Genomic DNA, 18,886 nt, shown 5'->3' with positions numbered 1-18,886 from the left:
TCTGACCCTTCTCTCTCTGTCCTCAGAGCAGGGACTGCATCCGGATGGGGCCCCCTCCGGAGGGGGAGCTGGTGCAGCTGCAGTGGACGGACGGGATCATCTACAAGGCCAAGTTCATTGCAGCCCAGATCAGTCAGATTTACCAGGTGAGTGTGGCAGAGGGATCCCTGGGGTGTGCTCCAGGATGGGAGAGCTGAGCCTGCACCAGGGATGGGCTGCTGGAGCTGGGCAGAGCAGGAGGAGGATTTGGGAGCAGATGATTTATTCCCTCTGAGTTTGTCTAGCCTGAACTTGACACCCCCTATTAAACTGTGCTCTGTGTCCTTCTGCTTTATGCAGAAAAGTGTATTAAAGTCTTGGGCAAAGGAAATAAGAATCCCTTAAAAACTTTTAATAGTTTTAACATTTTGCTGTGCACGTTTCAATGAATAAACATCCCTGGAACATCTGATGCATAATTCATTATATAATCAGTGCTTAGCAAAAAGAGTTTCATGGGAGGAGTTTTTTTGTACCTGGCTGACTATTTCTGCTGGTTGAAATACAAATGTACTTTAGTAGCTGGAATTGTTTCCTTGTGACCTGTGAAAATGCTTTGTTTAAGATGAAAGAAATTCTTATTACCATATTGGCCTGAACAGAGGGCTGCTTTCATTATATGTGAAAAGCTGCTTTTTTCGGGATATGAATCAAAAATCAGTAGAAATGTGAGGTGCTGGGCCAGCTGGAGTACAGATATTTTGGGATTCATGGAGAGCTGAATGAATCCACTTGGATAAAACAGAGGTGCCTGAACAGCACTGAAAGCAGCACTTTTTGGGCTCAGCATCCTCACCAGAGCTTGGGAGTGCTCATTCCACAGCAGCCCTGGAGACATCCATGGGAGCTGGCCCCTGATGCTTCCTGGGTGTTCCTGGAGGGCCCAGGTGTGGCACAGGCTGGGAATGGGCTGTTCAAATGCTGGCTCTGAGTTCATCTTCTGCCTCCCTGCAGGTGGAGTTTGAAGATGGCTCTCAGCTAATGGTAAAGCGTGGGGATATTTATACCTTGGAGGAAGAGCTTCCCAAGAGAGTCAAGTCTCGCCTGGTGGGTACCAAAATAGCAAACAATAAACCAGCTGCAGCTTGCAGAACCTCTTCACATTTTCTTCATGTATTTTTTAGACATTAGGTGAATGCAGCCTCCAATTTCTGTGTCTGTAAAACTGCTTGTCATTCCCAAAATACACAGAGTGGAAGAAATCCTGGCCAAGGATGCTTGAGAGGCACAGAAATGATTTCCCCTTGCATGTGTTCAGCTCCGAGTTTTATTTTCTCTGGTTAAAAGATTATGTTCAGATCATTTTACACCATATGAATTCATTTATATGGAGTCATCCTGTCCGAGTGTGAGGTGAGCTGGGCTGCAGCTCAGGGGTTTCTGGAGAAGTGATTATCACCGTGAGACCAAACCCCCTTTTCTCACCAAACTGGAGATTTAGAGTGTGGCTCTTACCTATAAATCTCTTAATCTACAAGATCAGGCTGTCTCTAAGTGCATACAGTGGAATTACAGAGCCTAGAAAAGATGAGGGATTTATTTCATAGCTTTTGTTTTTTTTTGGTTCCAGACCTGCTGGGTGTTTTCAGACCTGGTGCTTTACCCTTTAAAGCCATTTCATTTAACTTAACCAGGTGATGGGGCTGGAGAATGCCCAGGTTGTTCCCAGCCCAAGGGGACTGTGGGGATCTCCCTGTTTTCCTGCTGTGCCTTTAATGGTTGTTTTGTGTCTCCTGCAGTCCCTCAGCACTGGGGCCCCTCAGGAAGATGTGTTTTTGGGAGATGAAGTGAGAGCAGCCAAGCGTCCCCGGCTGGGGAATCCAAGAAATCCTGAAGAATATGGACAACCCCCAGATTACCTGGCCTTTATGGAGAGCCTGTTGCAGACACAGTACCAGCCTGGGACTCAGAGCAACATGTTTTAATCAGGATTCATTGAAAATATTCAATTAACCCTTTTTGAGTTAGTGGAAAAATAAATAGGAAACTGTGGAATGGAAGACCAGCCCTGTGCAATAGTCTGCTGTGAATTTCTTTCATCTCCTCTTGGTTTGGACTGCAGGAAATCCCTGTCTGGCTGCTACCTCGACCTTGCCAGGAGTTGCTGACCAAGAGCTGGGGATCTTGGAAACCTTTCAGCTTTTCACACGGAGACTTTGGAAGAGTTTCTACAGATGGAGCTTTGTGACTGGTTCTTTTTTATGAGGAAAGGGTTAAAATTTAACAAAATGACTTTTTCAAATCTGTCAAACTTTTGTCTTTCAAGGTGCTATTACATTGACTACTGAAGCAGCCTTTGGAATCGTGTTTTCTGTACATAGACGTCACCTTTGTGAAGTTTTCTATGAATGAGCATTATTAAAAAAAAAAAAGCAAGCAAAAATAGGAAAATGAAAGTTTCCACAAAACATTTTTCTAGATTATGGCTTTAAAACAGAAAATAAATTAAATCCTCCCCCCTCACCCCCAAACGAATTGTGACTGATGTTACAGCGGGGAGAGGGAGAGCAAGAGCAGATGTCCTGGAATGTTCTGGGTTCTTCTTTTGTAAAGAAACACTACCTTTGTAAGCTGGGGAAGGTGGGGGAAGAAATGTTCACCGCTGGGATGTTTCTGCCATTGGCTCTCTGAAAGCCCTGGGATGGATGTTGGCATCGCTGCCACGTCACCAGGGAGGGGCTTAGGGAAGAAATGGCCAGGTTGGCTCATTCCTGTCATCTTCCTTCCCCATCTTTGCCATCACAGTTGCTTTCTAGTTCAGGATCAGCATGGCTTTGAGTTCCAGTGTGCCACCCTGGTTTGGCAAGTGTTCTGTTGCTGCTTGTGTTAGCTCCCCACGAGCCACCCCCGTCCGCAGCGGCGAGAGGCTCCCTGGCAGCACTTCTCCCTTAGCACTTCTCCTCTCTCTTTCCTTTGTCTCTTTATTTTTTAATTTTTTCTTTTTTTTTTTTGAGTTGTGCTCCTTACAGTGTGAGAATCATTCCATGACAGAAGCTTGGGAGGTGTTTGTATGTTTTTCTTTTATCCTATTAAAGAAGAAATTCCTCAAACATCTGATTGTCGTGACATCCTTTCCTTAAGTAAAGACTGAGCCTGTGATTTACTCCTGGGGAAGAGGAGTGCAAGCCCTGCCTTTGATTGGACTCAGCTCACTGAGGATTGAAGGAGCATTAAAGGCAGACCCCAACCCTGAAGTGTTGAGTGGGCAGCTCCCACCTGGACGTTTGGAAATCGCCTCGGGCCGAAGAGCTGATGTGGAGCAGTGCTTGGGAAAGAGCCTCATCCAAACCCCGCCGAAGTCACTGGAAAGTCTTCCACTCTCTTTGGAGGACCTCAGTCGGTTCAGAGGGAGAGAACAGAACGAGGCAGTGCTGGTCCTGAGCTGGCAGGGGCCGTGGCAGAGCTGGGAAGGTTCAGGTGCAGGGGGGAGAGAGGAGAGGGCACCCGGACCCTCCCCTCACTCCACGCCCCAGCCTGAGCAACCTGGAATGCTGCACTGCAATCTTTCCCACTTAATTCCCTGAAATTACTGGATGGAGAGAGACAATATTTTTGTTTTTATTCTTATTTTTAAGCCCCTTTGCAAGGTGGTCGTTGTTCTGGGGAGAGGCTGTTAAGCAACGCTCTGGCTGGATCTTTAAGGGAATAAGTGGGAAGGATTTGTGGGCTAGCAGATGGTAGATTAGCATCTTAAGAGACTCCGTGGGTATTAAACTGTCCTAGTGAAAGAGTGGAGATAGAATAAAGCAATTTAATTCTTTTTTTTACTTTGGTTTTGTTCTCCCTTGAGGACTGGAAGTCTCATCCTTTCTCCTGCCTCTGCTACGGGTCCTTTTTGTGTGCGTGGCCGCGCGTGCGTGGTTGGAAGACCTTGGAAACAGGGTTCTGCTTTTGTTTTTTTTTTTTTTTTTTTTGTATTTCTGAGTTTTTGACGTTTTCAGTAGATGTCTCCACGAATAAAACCAAACTGAGACTAATAAAAGTTTAAAAAAATTGGCAAGGTTCTCCCGAGCCTCGGTTGTTCCTCCTACAGAGCTGTCTCCCGTCGGTTGAAATGTGATTAAATAGAAAACTTGCTGTATAAAAGACTTAAGAATGTTGCCAGGCCACGAGAGAAATATTTAAAACAATTGAAAGAGAAATTTAACCAGCAGAGGAATTTTTTTGGAGGTGGGAGGGAAGGGTGGGATGGGATGAGTGGTTGTGAGCGACGGGGAATTTCCTCTGCATGTTTGAGTCCTGCAATAGCTGTATCCATATGTAGTACCTTTCCCAAATACTATTTATATTGTAAAAACAGAAGTGTGTTTCCTCACCCCATATTCACATGCTGAGTTATGTTGAAACATGAACCTGGAACTGTCGAATGCCCTTCCTTGGTGCAAGGCTTTTCTCTCTTTTTGTTATTTTTAAAATCCCTCTTTTTGGTTTGGGAATGACTTGTGCAGATTCAGGATAGTGGCCATACTGATGGCCTCTGGGCATCAGCCTATTGAAAAGGAAATAGGAAATGCACATTCCTACCCCTTCCTCCAGTGAAATATATTTGTGTCTGATTATGTGCTATAAAAACAATGATTTTTTTTTTTCTTTCTCCCCCTAGATGAAGGCTGTGATGTATTTTTTGCCTATTTTTTTCTCTGCCTCTAGGTTCAAAATGAATTAAAAGCTGTTGAGCATTTCAGAATGACACTTTTTGGGGGGTTGAAGTCTCTTCATTTCTAAGTTTCAAGTCTTGTGCAGCAGGAGGTCGTTGAACCTCCTCAAACAGCAGCATCTTCCTGAAACTTCATTTAAACACCTTAAATTTCCCATCCAGAGCTTTTTGATAAACTCCAGTTCTTGCAGGATGAGGCTGATGCTGCAGGTTATGTGAAAGAAAAGAAATCTCCAACTTCCAGTCTTTTGCAGCTTTTTAGCTTTCCTGAGGAATTGTCCAGTGGGGAGGAACTCTTGGAATTTACACCCACACAAAGCCCACAAAGGAACTGAAACCCACCAAGCTTTTGGAGGTCGAGCTCTGCTGTGTGATTTTGGAGATGTCTGGAGCAGGAGCTGCCCGGAGCCGGGCTCGGGGATGGATCAGCCCCCGCAGGGTGGGATGGGCACTCCCAGGTTCTGCTGCTCCCCGGGGCTGCTCCAGGAGCTGTGGGGCTCCAGGGGGTTCTGACCTGGGCATGGCTCTCGGGGTCTGGGTGTCGAGGTGACCCCAAGAGTGTAAAAGTCCTCATTTCCCAGCCTGAGCAGCCAAAGGAGGAGTCTGAATACGCAGGGTCGGCTTCTCAAGGTTGTTTATTTTGCCTTCTCTAGAACATTCTCTCTCTGCCCTGCTGAGCTCTGTCCAGCAGCTCGGCCCTGGCATTCTGTCTGCCCTCAGGGCAGTGTTCACATTTTATACCCAAAACTCCGTGTGCTGTGGTTACAATAACGTGCCAATGGCTGTCATTGATGTTGGACAGTGTGTCTGTGCCTTAAACCAACAGAAAAGTGTCACCAGCACAGCGAGACATGGAGGGCAAGGAGAAGGAAAAGAAGGTCAGGACATGCCCAAATCCCTCCAGCTTGTCCCCTGAATCACATTCTAAAAAACCCCAAAATTCTACTTTTCCACCCTGTGTTAACTCAACTACCACACTGCTCAAACCCTTGTGGCTTGTAATTCCTCACACAGAGCTGGCAGCTTTTCCACGGGCTAAAATGGAAGCCACAGGTGTTTTTGACTTCATGCCAAGGTCTCTGAGCCCCCTGCCAGGGTCTGAGACAGCCAGGGCAGCCTGAGGGGTGTGCTGGGTTCCCACACCTGGCAACGCCAGGAGGGCCGGGCTGAGCTCACACCAGCGAGTCCAAGCCTGACACTGGAGCAGTGCCCGAGTCAGAGGGCACAGGTGGGACCTGCAGGGATCCCAAAGTTACAGGGACAGAGTGAACAAATTGCTTGGCACTCCCGGGGAGAGATTCCCCTGTGGGTTCCTGATTTCCAGCCCCACTTTTGGGTCATCTCTTGTTCCTCGTCCCATGAACGACTGTGCTGGCACAGGCACACAAAAAAAAGGCAGTTTTGGCACAATCCTGAGACTCAAATGAGCTGGAGCTGTTGACACAGAATTATTTGGCAGCTTTGGTAGCAGAAGAAGAGAAGTCCTTGGGTTACTTGCTCACCAATAGAAAATCACTGGGAGTTATTTATTCTGCATGAGAGCAGCAAAACAATTAAATTTTTGGTTTCCAACAGGGGAAATGTAAAGGTCACTGTGCAAACACTGTTTGGAATTACACAGTGACCACAGTTTAACCACTTTTCCTGTGGAACAAACAGGATTTTGGCTCTGTTTCAGCACAGTTCACTTTGGCTTACCTCTCCAACCCAGCTTTGCCATTTCAGATGCCAGCTGCTAATATCCCCTAGCAAACGAGCTCACAGCCAGCCTGTCTCTGAAACAGGAGTGACACCCTCCCCTGTGCCCCAGATCAGGGTTTAAAAATAAAGAAATGGCCAGATCCACTGCTCATCTGCTTCATTTAACGGAGCCATCTCTGGAAAATGCAGCAAATTGTCTTTGATTAGGAGTGAATGGTCAGTTACCCATGATCCAGGCCAAGATGCTGCTGCCTGGAGAGGAGCAGGGATTCATCTGCCTGACTGAAGAGATGAATCTGAGTTGATTGGGGATGCAGAAGGGCTGCTGGGCAGTTTTCTCTGTGGAGAAGCCACGAGGTGGGAGAAGAGCTCTGGTGCAAGTCTGATTTTCCTCGTGGCTCTGCTTAGAGCTGAGGTTTCCTTCTCTTTGTCACCTGAATAGCTCGGAGCCACTTGGAGCTGGGGACGTGGTGTGTCTGGTTAATCTGGGATTCAGCTGTAACATGGAATTAACACTGCAATCCAGGAGCTTTGTGGCCTGGGCTGGGTGATTAGTGTGAGATTTTTGTCAGCACGAAGTGAAAAATCTGCCTGAGCACAACTGTGTGAGATCCCTCTGCTCGGGGATGGGCCTGGGCTACAGGAGCAATTTATCATCACATTTTTCACTAATTCTGCTTAGAGACAATTGGCTGCTTGTTAAATGCTGTGATTTCTCTCCCTTCTGTGATACTCCCAAATCAAGCACTTGGTCCATTTTGTCCAAATAAATTTCCCTGCAGTTTTTCTCAGAAGTGAGAGATGTCCTTGGGATTTTTCCTGGCTTCATGTGTTTGTGCTCAGACCCAAGTGGTGAAGCAGCTGCAGGTGACATGGACCTGGTGGAGCTCTGCCCTGAGCAGTAGCAGTGACAGGCCCTGGCACAGGGTGCCCAGAGCAGCTGTGGCTGCCCCTGGATCCCTGGAATGTCCAAGGCCAGGCTGGATGGGGCTTGGAGCAGCCTGGGGCAGGGGAAGGTGTCCCTGCCATGGCAGGGGTGGAGTGAGATGAGAGACAAAATTGGTTGAAATTTGATTTTTCTTTTGGTTTTCCTCTCCTGATTTACACCTGGATACAGCTGAGCAAAAACCACCCCTGAGCTGAGAAGTTTCTGTGGTTGTACCAAGATGTGAAGAGTTTCAGGCTCAGTCTGGGTGTGAGGGCAGAGGGAGCTCGGGCTGGGAGCTGCTGTGACACAGGGGTGACACAGGGGTGGCACAGGGGTGGCACAGGGGTGGCACAGGGATGGCACAGGGGTGACACAGGGGTGGCACAGGGGTGGCACAGGGGTGACAACACCTCCAGCACTGCACCTGGGACCTGCCAGCCTGGGAACAGGGAACAGCCTGTCCCGGGAGCTGCCGTGTCCTGCTGCAGCTTCCCTGCACTGATGTTCCTTTTCCTTTTCCCTTTCCCCTTTTCCCTTTTCCCTTTTCCCTTTTCCCTTTTCCCTTTTCCCTTTTCCCTTTTCTCTTTTCCCTTTCCCCTTTTCTCTTTTCCCCCTTTTCTCTTTTCCCTTTTTTTTCTTTTCCCTTTCCCTATTCCCTGTTCCTTTTCCCTTTCCCCTTTCCCCTTTTTCCCTTTTTCCCTTTTCTCTTTTTCCCTTCCCCCTTCCCCCTTCCCCCTTTTCCCTTTCCCTTTCCCCTTTCTCCTCTTCCCTTTTCCCTTTCCCCTTTTCCTTTTTCCCTTTTTCCCTTTTTCCCTTTTTCCCTTTTTCCCTTTTTCCTTTCCCCTTTCCCTCTTCCCTCTTCCCTGTTTTTCCTTTTTCCCCTTTTCCCTGTTCTCTTTCCCCTTTCTCCTTTTCCCTTTCCTTTTCCTCTTTCCCTTTTCCCTTTTCCCTCTCCCCTTTCCCCTTTTCCTTTCCCTGCAGTGCAGCCTCTCTGTGCCACACTTCCCAGGTCCATGGTTATAATCTGCTTATTCTCCTGCCATCCTCCTCCTCCTTATTTTTATGTCAGTGCTCAGTGGGGGAAGTTTTTCCTTTTGTACAGCTTTGCTTTCAGTTGAACAGCTCTGCTTTCCTGGAGAAAATTGCAAATGGGCTCTCCCAGCTGCTTTGTTCCTACTCCATTTCTTTCCTCAGGATTTGACTGCACTGTGTTGGGAGAGGAGGAAGAAAATTCTTTCCACGAGCAGGCTGCCAGTTCAAGGAGCTCCTGGTGGTTCCCTTAGGGCTTCCTCCAGTCCAGAGCAAGGAAAACAAATTAAAACCAAGGTGGTGGAACCCACCAGAACATTTTACACTTATTTTGGTGATTTATTAACTGCAGAATAGATCGGGGAAATTTATGGCATTGTGTTTTTGTGTTGTTGGAGCATCCTGTGTGCATAATTCGGGGTAAGATTAATTCCTGTGTGATAAAGGAATAAAAAAACCCCACAGTGAAATCAGGCTTGTGCACTGGAAATGGTTTCAAGTCTCTGCTAGAACACAGTGAAAGAGGATAATGGGAAAAATAATGGGAAATGTGGTTTGCTGTGTAATCACTGGCCTCTGGAGATTTTTTTGGTGACTCAGCAGACACAGAAATGAAAACTTGAGGTATTTGGCCACTGCCAAGGTCGTGGTTGTTGCTCTTACAGCAGGATTTGAAGTTTCACAATAAATCTGGGGCAAAAAGAAAGAGAATTCCAAGATGTTTCTGGCACCCTCGGCAGCTGCCTGCACACAGGGACATGGGCCTGGAATGAGATTAGGGATGGGTAGAATTATTCCAAGTGTTTCATTTCTTTAAGGTGATTATTTGTCTCTGAGTCAGCTCTGCCCTGCTCTGCTTGGCACTTCCAAAGAGGGGGATTAAAACAAACCAGGGAAGTTTTTGGTGTTGTGAATGTTTGGGGTCCATCTTAGCTCTTGTGAGCTGTTGCCCTGATTTTTAAAAGTGTTATGTTTTCTTTTATAGTTCTTTTTTAAAACTGATAAAACTTCCTTAGCCTTCTGATAATGTTTAAATATTTCTACTGGAGTTCTCACACACTGTTCATGTAAATAATGATTGTTTTGCATTCTTCTTTGTGGGAGGAGAGAATTGATGGATGTTGGTTTGACCAGTGTGGTTGGAGAGGTGGCAATTCCATCCTCCAATCCACTGCCACTTTTGGAACTCTGTATATTGCAAAATCAGAAATAAAATTGGCTCTTTTTTTCTCTTTTGAACTCACCAAGCCTCTGTGCACTCATTTCGTGTCCAATAGTGACAGTGAGCTGTGTGAAAGCACCTTTGGCACAGCTCCAGCCTCCCCCTGCCCAGGAAGGGCTCGGGGAGCACCCAGGACAGAGCCAGAGGCACAGCCAGGGCTGCTGTGGCCACCAGGAGCCCCAGGGGGGGAGGCAGCACTGCAGAGCTGCTTTCACCCCGCAGTGACAGCTCTGGGAGCCTCCCCTGGAGCCTGGCAGGAGCTGATGCTCTGCTCCATCCCTGCCTGGGGGCACTGGGAGGGGGAACCAGCCCAGGGCTTCACCGGGGACCCCCAGCTCTGCCTCCCTCCCCTGCAAGGAGCAGACAAAAGCCAAGATCTGATAACAGAGCCTGCTTGGAACAGCTGTCTGCTGACAAGTATAATAAACTGTATTAATGGTGTCATTATTATTCCCTAATTAAAAGCTAATAACTAAGAGTTAATTGCCTTTAAAAGATGAAGCAGCGCCATGGCAGGGATTTATCTCTGTTTTTCTTTGCTCGCCTGGCTGTGCTGATATTTTCAGGCTAATTAATTGAATCAAATCTTACTGAAAACTAATAATCTCCCTGTGTCGATTCAGCCAATTGAATTAAAAGGTATTTGCTGTGTGCTGGGCTTAAGCAACCCCTCACAAATTTATAAATAGATATCTGTGTGTCTGTGCTGTCACCTCGGGTCACGGGGTCAGCAGGACACGGGGCAGAGACCTCAGATGGGGAAAAGTTTCTCCTCGTGTTCAGAGGAGGGACATGGACCTTCCCACAGCCAGAGCGAGGGCTTGGATGGGATTTTGGGAGGGAATTCCTCCCCGTGAGGGGCTGAGGCCCTGGCACAGGGTGCCCAGAGCAGCTGTGGAGCCCAGGGTTGGGCACTGGGGCTTGGAGCAGCCTGGGACAGTGGGAGGTGTCCCTGCCTTTGTGCAGCTCCTGATTCTGCTGCTCCCCCTTTCCCAGCCCTGCTGTGCCCTCAGAGGTGTTTTTGGGGTGCAGGTGCAGTCACAGAACCGGGTGTGAAACTCCCCCAAAAGTGACCCCTGTGCACCCCCCCCTGCAGCTCCTGACGCTCGTGTGGTGCCAATCGAAAGGAACCAAATGTTCTTTTTAGAAGTTCACTTTATCACTGTTAATCTTCTGTGTGGAGTAAATTTTATTAAAGTTCCCCAAAGAGCAAATTGTAAATTCATTAGGGCCAGTTTTGGACTGCACCTTCTCTCATTTTGGGTAAAAAGGAGATTAGAAGTCATCTGGGCTCCGTGATAATTAAAAAGAAGATGCTCAAACATAATTCTTAATTAAACAGCAATGAGATAAGAACTTGTGTAGACTGCTTTTGGTGTGTTGGAAAGATGCAGAGGTTCCCATTGTAATTATGTGATTTATGATCTTCCACACAAAGATGTAATTAGTTTTTTCTCCCCCCTTTTTAAAATTTAAGCATTATTTAGATTTAAAAAAAAATTGTGCAGCAATTTGAATCTGCTTTTCCTGAAGGAATAGTAATTTGGTTTGATCTATCTTTAGGTTTCAACCTAAAAATATTATTTGTAGCTAAAAAGGGATACCCTAAAATAAAACCCCTCCAGTAAGTCCAAGAGCTCTGAGGGAGGTGGGAAAGGGGGAGTGAGACATTTGAGGCTAAGAAATCGTGAAAACATTTCTTCCTGCTTAAAAAAGGTCACATTTGTGTTTCCAGATGTCACCTGGGGGGAAGTTTCCCCCTCTTGTGAGTTGCACCCGTGGAGGGTTTGCTCCTCTGAGCAGCCCTGGGAGCTGCAGGGGGGGCCTGGGGGAGCTTTAAGGTCTCTTCCAACCCAAACCTGGGGTTCCATGGGGTGGATTTGTCACTTCAGGCACCCCTGGCTTCCTCCCAGTGCCCCTCCAAGCTTCTTCTGCTTGCTGTTATTCCTTTTTTCCTCCTCCAAGCTCTTTTTTCCCTCCCTGCTGTCAGTCCCTCGGTGCAGAGGGTGGGTTTGGTTGGGGTGTGCCCCCCAAATCCCCGGGGGGAGGCAGCGGGGCTGGGGCAGCTCCAGCTGTGGCCCAGAGCTCTGGTGGCACCCCCGGGGCAGCCTCAGGTGCAAGGGAAACTCCCTGAGGGCACCTCCAGCATCTCCTCCCCAGCCTCTGAAAATACCAAAACCTGCAGGGCCCACGGTGGGTTTATTTTAGTCTTTTTTTTTTTTTCTTTTCTTTTCTTTTTTTTTGGTGGTTTTCATTGCATTTCTGGCTGAAAATATCAAAACCTGCAGGGCCTCTGAAAATATCAAAACCTGCAGGCCCCATGGTGGGTTTATTTTATTTTAGTAATTTGTTGTTTTTTTTTTTTTTTTTTTCCTTTTCTTTTTTTTTTTTTCTTTCTTTTAAATTTTTTTTTGGTGGTTTTCATTGCACTTCTGGCTGTGTGACTGAGCTGCCACCCCTGGGGGAAGGGTTTGCACCTCTCCCCCCCAGAGGCAGCTCCTCCCTGCTGTGTCCTGGAGGAGTGGAGGTGGATGCATTTTGGACTGCCCCATCCTTCTCCTGAGCCTCAGCACTCGGGCAGGCACCTCAGAGAATTCCAGAATGGTTTGGGTTTGGGAATTCACCTCAGAGAATTCCAGAATGGTTTGGGTTTGAGAATTCACCTCAGAGAATTCCAGAAGAGTTTGGGTTTGAGAATTCACCTCAGAGAATTCCAGAAGAGTTTGGGTTTGAGAATTCACCTCAGAGAATTCCAGAAGAGTTTGGGTTTGAGAATTCACCTCAGAGAATTCCAGAATGGTTTGGGTTTGAGAATTCACCTCACAGAATTCCAGAATGGTTTGGGTTTGAGAATTCACCTCAGAGAATTCCAGAATGGTTTGGGTTTGAGAATTCACCTCAGAGAATTCCAGAATGGTTTGGGTTTGAGAATTCACCTCAGAGAATTCCAGAATGGTTTGGGTTTGAGAATTCACCTCAGAGAATTCCAGAATGGTTTGGGTTTGAGAATTCACCTCGGAGAATTCCAGAATGGTTTGGGTTTGAGAATTCACCTCAGAGAATTCCAGAAGAGTTTGGGTTTGAGAATTCACCTCAGAGAATTCCAGAAGAGTTTGGGTTTGAGAATTCACCTCAGAGAATTCCAGAAGAGTTTGGGTTTGAGAATTCACCTCAGAGAATTCCAGAATGGTTTGGGTTTGAGAATTCACCTCACAGAACCCCAGAATGGTTTGGATTGGAAAGAACCTTAAAGCTCGTCTCATCCCAACCCCCTGCCACAGGCGGACACCTTCCACTAGCCCAGGACACAGGGTGAGCCTTAAGCAGGGGGTTTGCTGTCCTAAAAAAATATAAAAATACATCGATGTGTTAATAGATGTATAAAAATATAAATATATTAAGAATATTAAAAATAAAAATCCATCTGTGGCATCCCCACCCTGCCATCCTGCTGGTTGTTCCCCTGGGAGAAGGAACCTGAGTCACTGATGCTCAGCAATTTCCTGAACAACACCTTACATGGCTCAGGCAGAACGTTATCTATTTAAATAAAAGAGATTTTTTTTCTTTTTTAATCATTTGGACACATTTTTTTTTCCCCTTTGAGGGGTTTATTATCCTCAGCAAGGCCGGGATAAACCCCTTGTGTAACCCTTTAATCTGGGCTTGCCATCTGCGCTGTGCCCCGCGTGGGCAGAGCCAGCCCAGGCTCCTCCATCGGAATTTGTCGCTGTCCCGGCGGGAAGGAGCCGGCCCTTGGTGCCCTTGGTGCCCTCGGTGCCCTTGGTCCCTTGGTCCCTTGGTCCCTTGGTCCCTTGGTGCCCTTGGTGCCCTCGGTGCCCTTGGTCCCTTGGTCCCTTGGTCCCTTGGTGCCCTTGGTGCCTTTGGTGCCCTCGGTGCCCTTGATGCCTTTGGTGCCCTTGGTGCCCTCAGTGCCCTCAGTGCCCTCGGTGCCCTCGGTGCCCTCGGTGCCCTTGGTGCCTTTGGTGCCCTCGATGCCTTTGGTGCCCTTGGTGCCCTTGGTGCCCTTGGTGCCTTTGGTGCCCTTGGTCCCTCGGTGCCCTCGGTGCCCTTGGTGCCTTTGGTGCCCTTGGTCCCTTGGTCCCTTGGTGCCCTTGGTGCCCTTGGTGCCCTTGGTGCCCTCGGCACCCTTGGTGCCCTCGGTGCCCTCGGTGCCCTTGTGCCCTTGGTCCCTCGGTGCCCTTGGTCCCTTGGTGCCCTCGGTGCCCTTGGTGCCCTCGGTGCCCTCGGTGCCCTCGGTGCCCTTGTGCCCTTGGTGCCCTCGATGCCTTTGGTGCCCTCGGTGCCCTTGGTGCCCTCGGTGCCCTTGGTACCCTTGGTGCCCTTGGTGCCCTCGGTGCCCTCGGTGCCCTTGGTGCCCTTGGTCCCTTGGTCCCTTGGTGCCCTTGGTGCCCTTGGTGCCCTTGGTGCTCTTGGTGCCCTTGGTGCCCTTGGTGCCCTTGGTCCCTTGGTCCCTTGGTGCCCTTGGTGCCCTTGGTGCCCTTGGTGCCCTTGGTCCCTTGGTCCCTTGGTGCCCTCGGTGCCCTTGGTGCCCTTGGTGCTCTTGGTGCCCTTGGTCCCTCGGTGCCCTCGGTGCCCTTGGTCCCTTGGTGCCCTCGGTGCCCTTGGTGCCCTTGGTCCCTTGGTCCCTTGGTGCCCTTGGTGCCCTCGGTGCCCTTGGTCCCTTGGTGCCCTTGGTCCCTTGGTGCCCTCGGTGCCCTCGGTGCCCTTGGTCCCTTGGTCCCTTGGTGCCCTTGGTCCCTTGGTGCCCTCGGTGCCCTCGGTGCCCTTGGTGCCCTTGGTGCCCTCGGTGCCCTCAGTGCCCTCGGTGCCCTTGGTGCCCTTGGTGCCCTCGGTGCCCTCGGTGCCCTTGGTCCCTTGGTCCCTTGGTCCCTTGGTGCCCTTGGTGCCCTCGGTGCCCTTGGTCCCTTGGTGCCCTTGGTGCCCTTGGTCCCTCGGTGCCCTCGGTGCCCTTGGTGCCCTTGGTGCCCTCGGTGCCCTCGGTGCCCTTGGTCCCTTGGTCCCTTGGTCCCTTGGTGCCCTTGGTGCCCTCGGTGCCCTTGGTCCCTTGGTGCCCTTGGTGCCCTTGGTCCCTCGGTGCCCTCGGTGCCCTTGGTCCCTTGGTGCCCTCGGTGCCCTTGGTCCCTCGGTGCCCTTGGTCCCTTGGTGCCCGGGCAGATAAAGGCACGGCGGGACGGGGCCAATCCCTGCTGGCCCAGCGGGCACCGGCAAAGCGGGGAGGCTGAAACTGGGCTGGGGTGAGTGCATCACATGGCTGGGAGGGGTGTGGTTATCACACGGCATCACACGGTATCATCACACGATATCACACGATATCACACGGTATCACACGGTATCACACGATATCACATGTTATCATCACATGGTATCACACGATATCACAGGTTATCATCACACAATATCACATGTTATCACATGTTATCATCACACGTTATCACAGGTTATCATCACACATTATCACACATTATCATCACACGTTATCACACGATATCACATGATATAACACGTTATCACATGTTATCACACGATACCACATGATATCACTCGTTATCACACGTTATCATCACACATTATCACACGATATCACATGATATCACACATTATCACATGATATCACACGTTATCACACGTTATCACATGATATCACATGATACCACATGATATCACATGTTATCACACAGAAGGGCAACAGTGCTGCTCAGGCTTCAGCCACAGCCCCAGAGACAGGGACAGGGACAGGGACAGGGACAGGGACAGGGATGGGGACAGGGACAGGGACAGGGATGGGGACAGGGACAGGGACATGGACAGGGATGGGGACAGGGACAGGGACAGGGACAGGGACAGGGACAGGGACAGGGACATGGACAGGGATGGGGACAGGGACAGGGACAGGGACAGGGACAGGGACATGGACAGGGACAGGGACATCTCCCACTGTCCCAGGCTGCTCCCAGCCCCATCCAGCCTGGCCTTGGACATTCCAGGGATGCAGGGGCAGCCCCAGCTGCTCTGGGCACGCCGTGCCAGGGCCTGCCCACCCTGCCAGCCAGGAATTGTCACTTCTCCATCCCTGCTGACGCTGTGGCATCCCGAGTGCCTGTGGTGATGCTGCGGTGGCAGTGACTGAACTTGTGGTTTCCTCCCTGGGAAATCTGGGAGCAGGCTCCCTGTATCCCCTTCCCAGAGGATGAACTTGTAGCAATAGTAAGACAATTTTCTCGGCACCTCTGAGGGTATTTACTTTTTCCATTTCAGTTCTACATCTGTTCACTTGCCGACTTGGAATTTGCAACCATCTTATTTAGGAGAAGGAATTGATTTCTCGGTCTGTTACTGCTGCTCTTGGTATAATTAAAGCATATTGCAACGTGAGGAATTTCTCCTGGCCTGGGAACTGCTTTGCCACTTGGGTAATTCTGTAAACCAAGAAAAGCTTTTCCTTTTCCTCTGGAATGTAAATTACAGTTACAGCTACTTTAAAGCCTTTGTTCTGCTGCAGGGGACTGGGGGCTCTTGGTTTAGGGCTGTGCAGGGGCCTGGGGGCTTTTGCAAATCAATCCCTCGGGGATTTGGCATCCAGGCTGCTGCAGATTCCACCTGAGGCACAAACTGGTTTTGCCCAGTGTGTAAATGGGAACTGGGACGAGCCTGCTCCCTCCAAGCCCCTGGGAAGGGCTTTGCTGCTCTGAGCTTTATGGGGCAGCACCGGGGTGGGGCTGTGGGGGTCTGGGTGAGCCTTGGGCAGAGCCTGGGCTGACAGAGACTAATCAAACTGTGAGGAGAATCCCTTCAGGGGTCCCTGGAGATGGGCCCAGCACTGGGCAGGGCTGGGGGCAGCTGCCAGAACTGTTCTTGCCTGGATCTGCTGCTTGGAGCAGGCACTGAGCCATGCCCTGGACATTCCATAAGGAAAACTCCAGCTGGAGGGATGAGTTTGGCTCTGCTCTCATCTCTAATAAGAGAGGGCTCTGAGATCCCTGGTTAAACCTGCCCATGTCCTAACCCTGCTTCTCTGTGGGGAGCTGGATCCATGTGGATCTGCAGCCCTTGGGACTGTGAAATATTCCCTGCAATGATTTTCTCCTTCCACCCCTGCTCACATCGCTAATAAGCTCCCTGTCAAAGCTGTCATTTGGAGCTCGTGTGAGAGAGAGAAAGAGAAGAGAGAGAGGGGAAAAGCCCTGGGATCAATAAGGAACAAGAGCCCTCCCCCTTCCCTGCTGCAAACGGGCATTAATGGGCCATCACTTAGAGTTTAATTAAAACCAAAGTCAGCCCCGTGCCAGGTTTCAGGCTGGTGCTGTCTGGCACAGCAAACCCAGAGGGACTGAGCTCAGAGCAAGAATTCCTGTTTCATTTGCTCTTTGCACCTGGGATGGGCACCAGGGTGCCCGTGCACATCCCAGAGCCCGGAATCATTTGTGTTATCATTTATTTTATCATTTGTTTTATCATTTATTAATGCCTACATCAGGCTGCCACATTCAAAACCTGTAATTGGGATGCAATTCCAGCAGTTTCTCCTGGGACTGCTCCCTGTGAGCCTCACTCTTGCTGGGCACTGCCCAGGCTCCCCAGGGAGCCCTGGCAGCTCCAGGAGCTCTCAGGGATGCTCAGGGTGGGATTGCTGGGGGGTCTGTGCAGGGATAGGGGCTGCACTGGATGATCCCTGTGGGTCTCTTCCAATTCAAGATATTCCATGATTCTCTGAAAAGATTTCATCCTGTATTTGTTTCCCTAACTGGCTTCCTGTGGAGTCAGTTGGGATTTTTTGAAAGATTTACTTAGTTCCCAGCTGCTGTTCCAATTCCCTTTGCCACTCACCTTCCTGTGCTCCATGTGGAATTTATTTCAGTTCTGTGAGGGGTCTGGATTTCAACCTGGGGGATGGTCATGCCAGCTCAGAAAAGGATGGAAGCAAAATGAGAGCCTGGAGAGCAGTGATGGGGATGATTATCATCACAGAGAGACAGGAACAGCAGTGCTGGGAGTGCAGGGGAGCAGGGGAAGGCTGAGAAACAGAGCTTAGAAGAAGAATCAGTTTTTTCTTTCTACTCTTCAATGATAACATAAAGTGAGCATCAAAAATCCCCTCCCTGATGTGAGGCTGGTGAGGTGCCTGTCCCGTGTCTCGTGGCTGAGCTGTGGAGCCACTCGTGCTACAAATTTCCTTTGAGCGCAGATTATGAAGTCAGAACTCGTTACTATTCCCAGACTGCCTGGAGGGACACAGGCACACGAGATGTGGTTATAAACCAGGAGATTTCTGGGTTTTATTCCTCTCTCTTTTTTCCTGTGCCATCAGGCTTGTTGCTGTTTGATGTGTGCTTGGCTCCCTCCCCGCTCCATCTCTCACATGGAGTAACAACATTTTGGAGGTGCTGCCATTCCCTGGGATCTCAGCTCACCTGATGCTCATCATGGCTCTCTGTGAACTTGCTAATGAATTTTTTGTTCTTTTCTTTAAGCTGGAGTCAAGCTGCTGCTGCTGGTGTCAGTGTAGGAGGGCGAGGGGGAGCTGTGGAAGGGAGGGAAGGATCCCACATCCCAGATCAACTCTCCCAGCACTCTGCAAACCCCCTGTCCTCACCAGCCTCTCCCTGCCATGCTCCTGTCTGGACTAAGGTGGGTGAGGTGAGAAGCTCAGGCTGGAGGAGCCAGGCTTGGGAAAGCCTTAGGGTTTGGATCAGTGGGACAAAGGGTTTTCAGCAGCTCAGAGGACCCCAGAATGGTTTGGGTTGGAAGGACCTTAAAGCCCACCCAGTGCCACTCCTACCATGGCAGGGACACCTTCCACTGTCCCAGGGTGCTCTGACTTGTCCTTGGGCACTGCCAGGGATGCAGGGGCAGCCACAGCCCCTTCCAGGCTATGCCTGGGCTGGAGCTCAGCTTTGGCATCCCCCCGTGGCTCTGCAGGTGACACCTGGGCCATGGCTCTGCATCCTCATCCCTCCAGGCTCCACGGGAGCAGGGGCAGGGGTCTGAGCCCTGTGCCACCCCAGGGACACGGGGGCAGGGGGCAGAACCTTCCTGGTGGATCCTGGCACTGCCTGAGCTCCCCCACTCCTCATCACTGGGCCAGCACCAACCTCGTGCCTGTGCTGCTGCACTTTTGGGCCCAAAGCTCCCCAGATGAGCATTTTCCTTCTTTGCAGCCACATCTTTGGCTGGTACAGGTGCCTATTTGAGCAGGAGAAGAGGGAGAGCAACTCTTCCCTAGCCCTGGGCAGCAGCAGGATGGATTTGGGAGGCCCTGCCCCTCCCACACACACAGGGCTGCAGCACG

The 18,886-nt window shown here is 50.0% G+C and overlaps 1 protein-coding gene across 4 annotated transcripts in view; it reads left to right on the top strand.

The window, feature by feature from the left end:
- The window catches only part of KDM4B (lysine demethylase 4B), a 74,775-nt gene extending 70,044 nt beyond the window's left edge, over positions 1-4,731 (top strand). For all 4 annotated transcript variants that reach the window (XM_053999321.1, XM_053999320.1, XM_053999317.1 and 1 more), the window contains 3 exons: positions 27-146; positions 994-1,086; positions 1,779-4,731. In XM_053999321.1, the coding sequence (XP_053855296.1) occupies positions 27-146; positions 994-1,086; positions 1,779-1,964 (399 nt within the window). In that variant the 3' untranslated portion in view covers positions 1,965-4,731. The remainder of the gene's footprint in view (positions 1-26; positions 147-993; positions 1,087-1,778) is intronic.
- The last annotated feature ends 14,155 nt before the right edge of the window (positions 4,732-18,886 follow it).

This window comes from Vidua macroura, chromosome 26 (assembly GCF_024509145.1).
Source record: "Vidua macroura isolate BioBank_ID:100142 chromosome 26, ASM2450914v1, whole genome shotgun sequence".
Classification (NCBI taxonomy): Eukaryota; Metazoa; Chordata; class Aves; order Passeriformes; family Viduidae; genus Vidua; species Vidua macroura.
The sequence above is the reverse complement of the archived record's forward strand: the minus strand, read 5'-3'. Positions and strand labels throughout refer to the sequence as shown.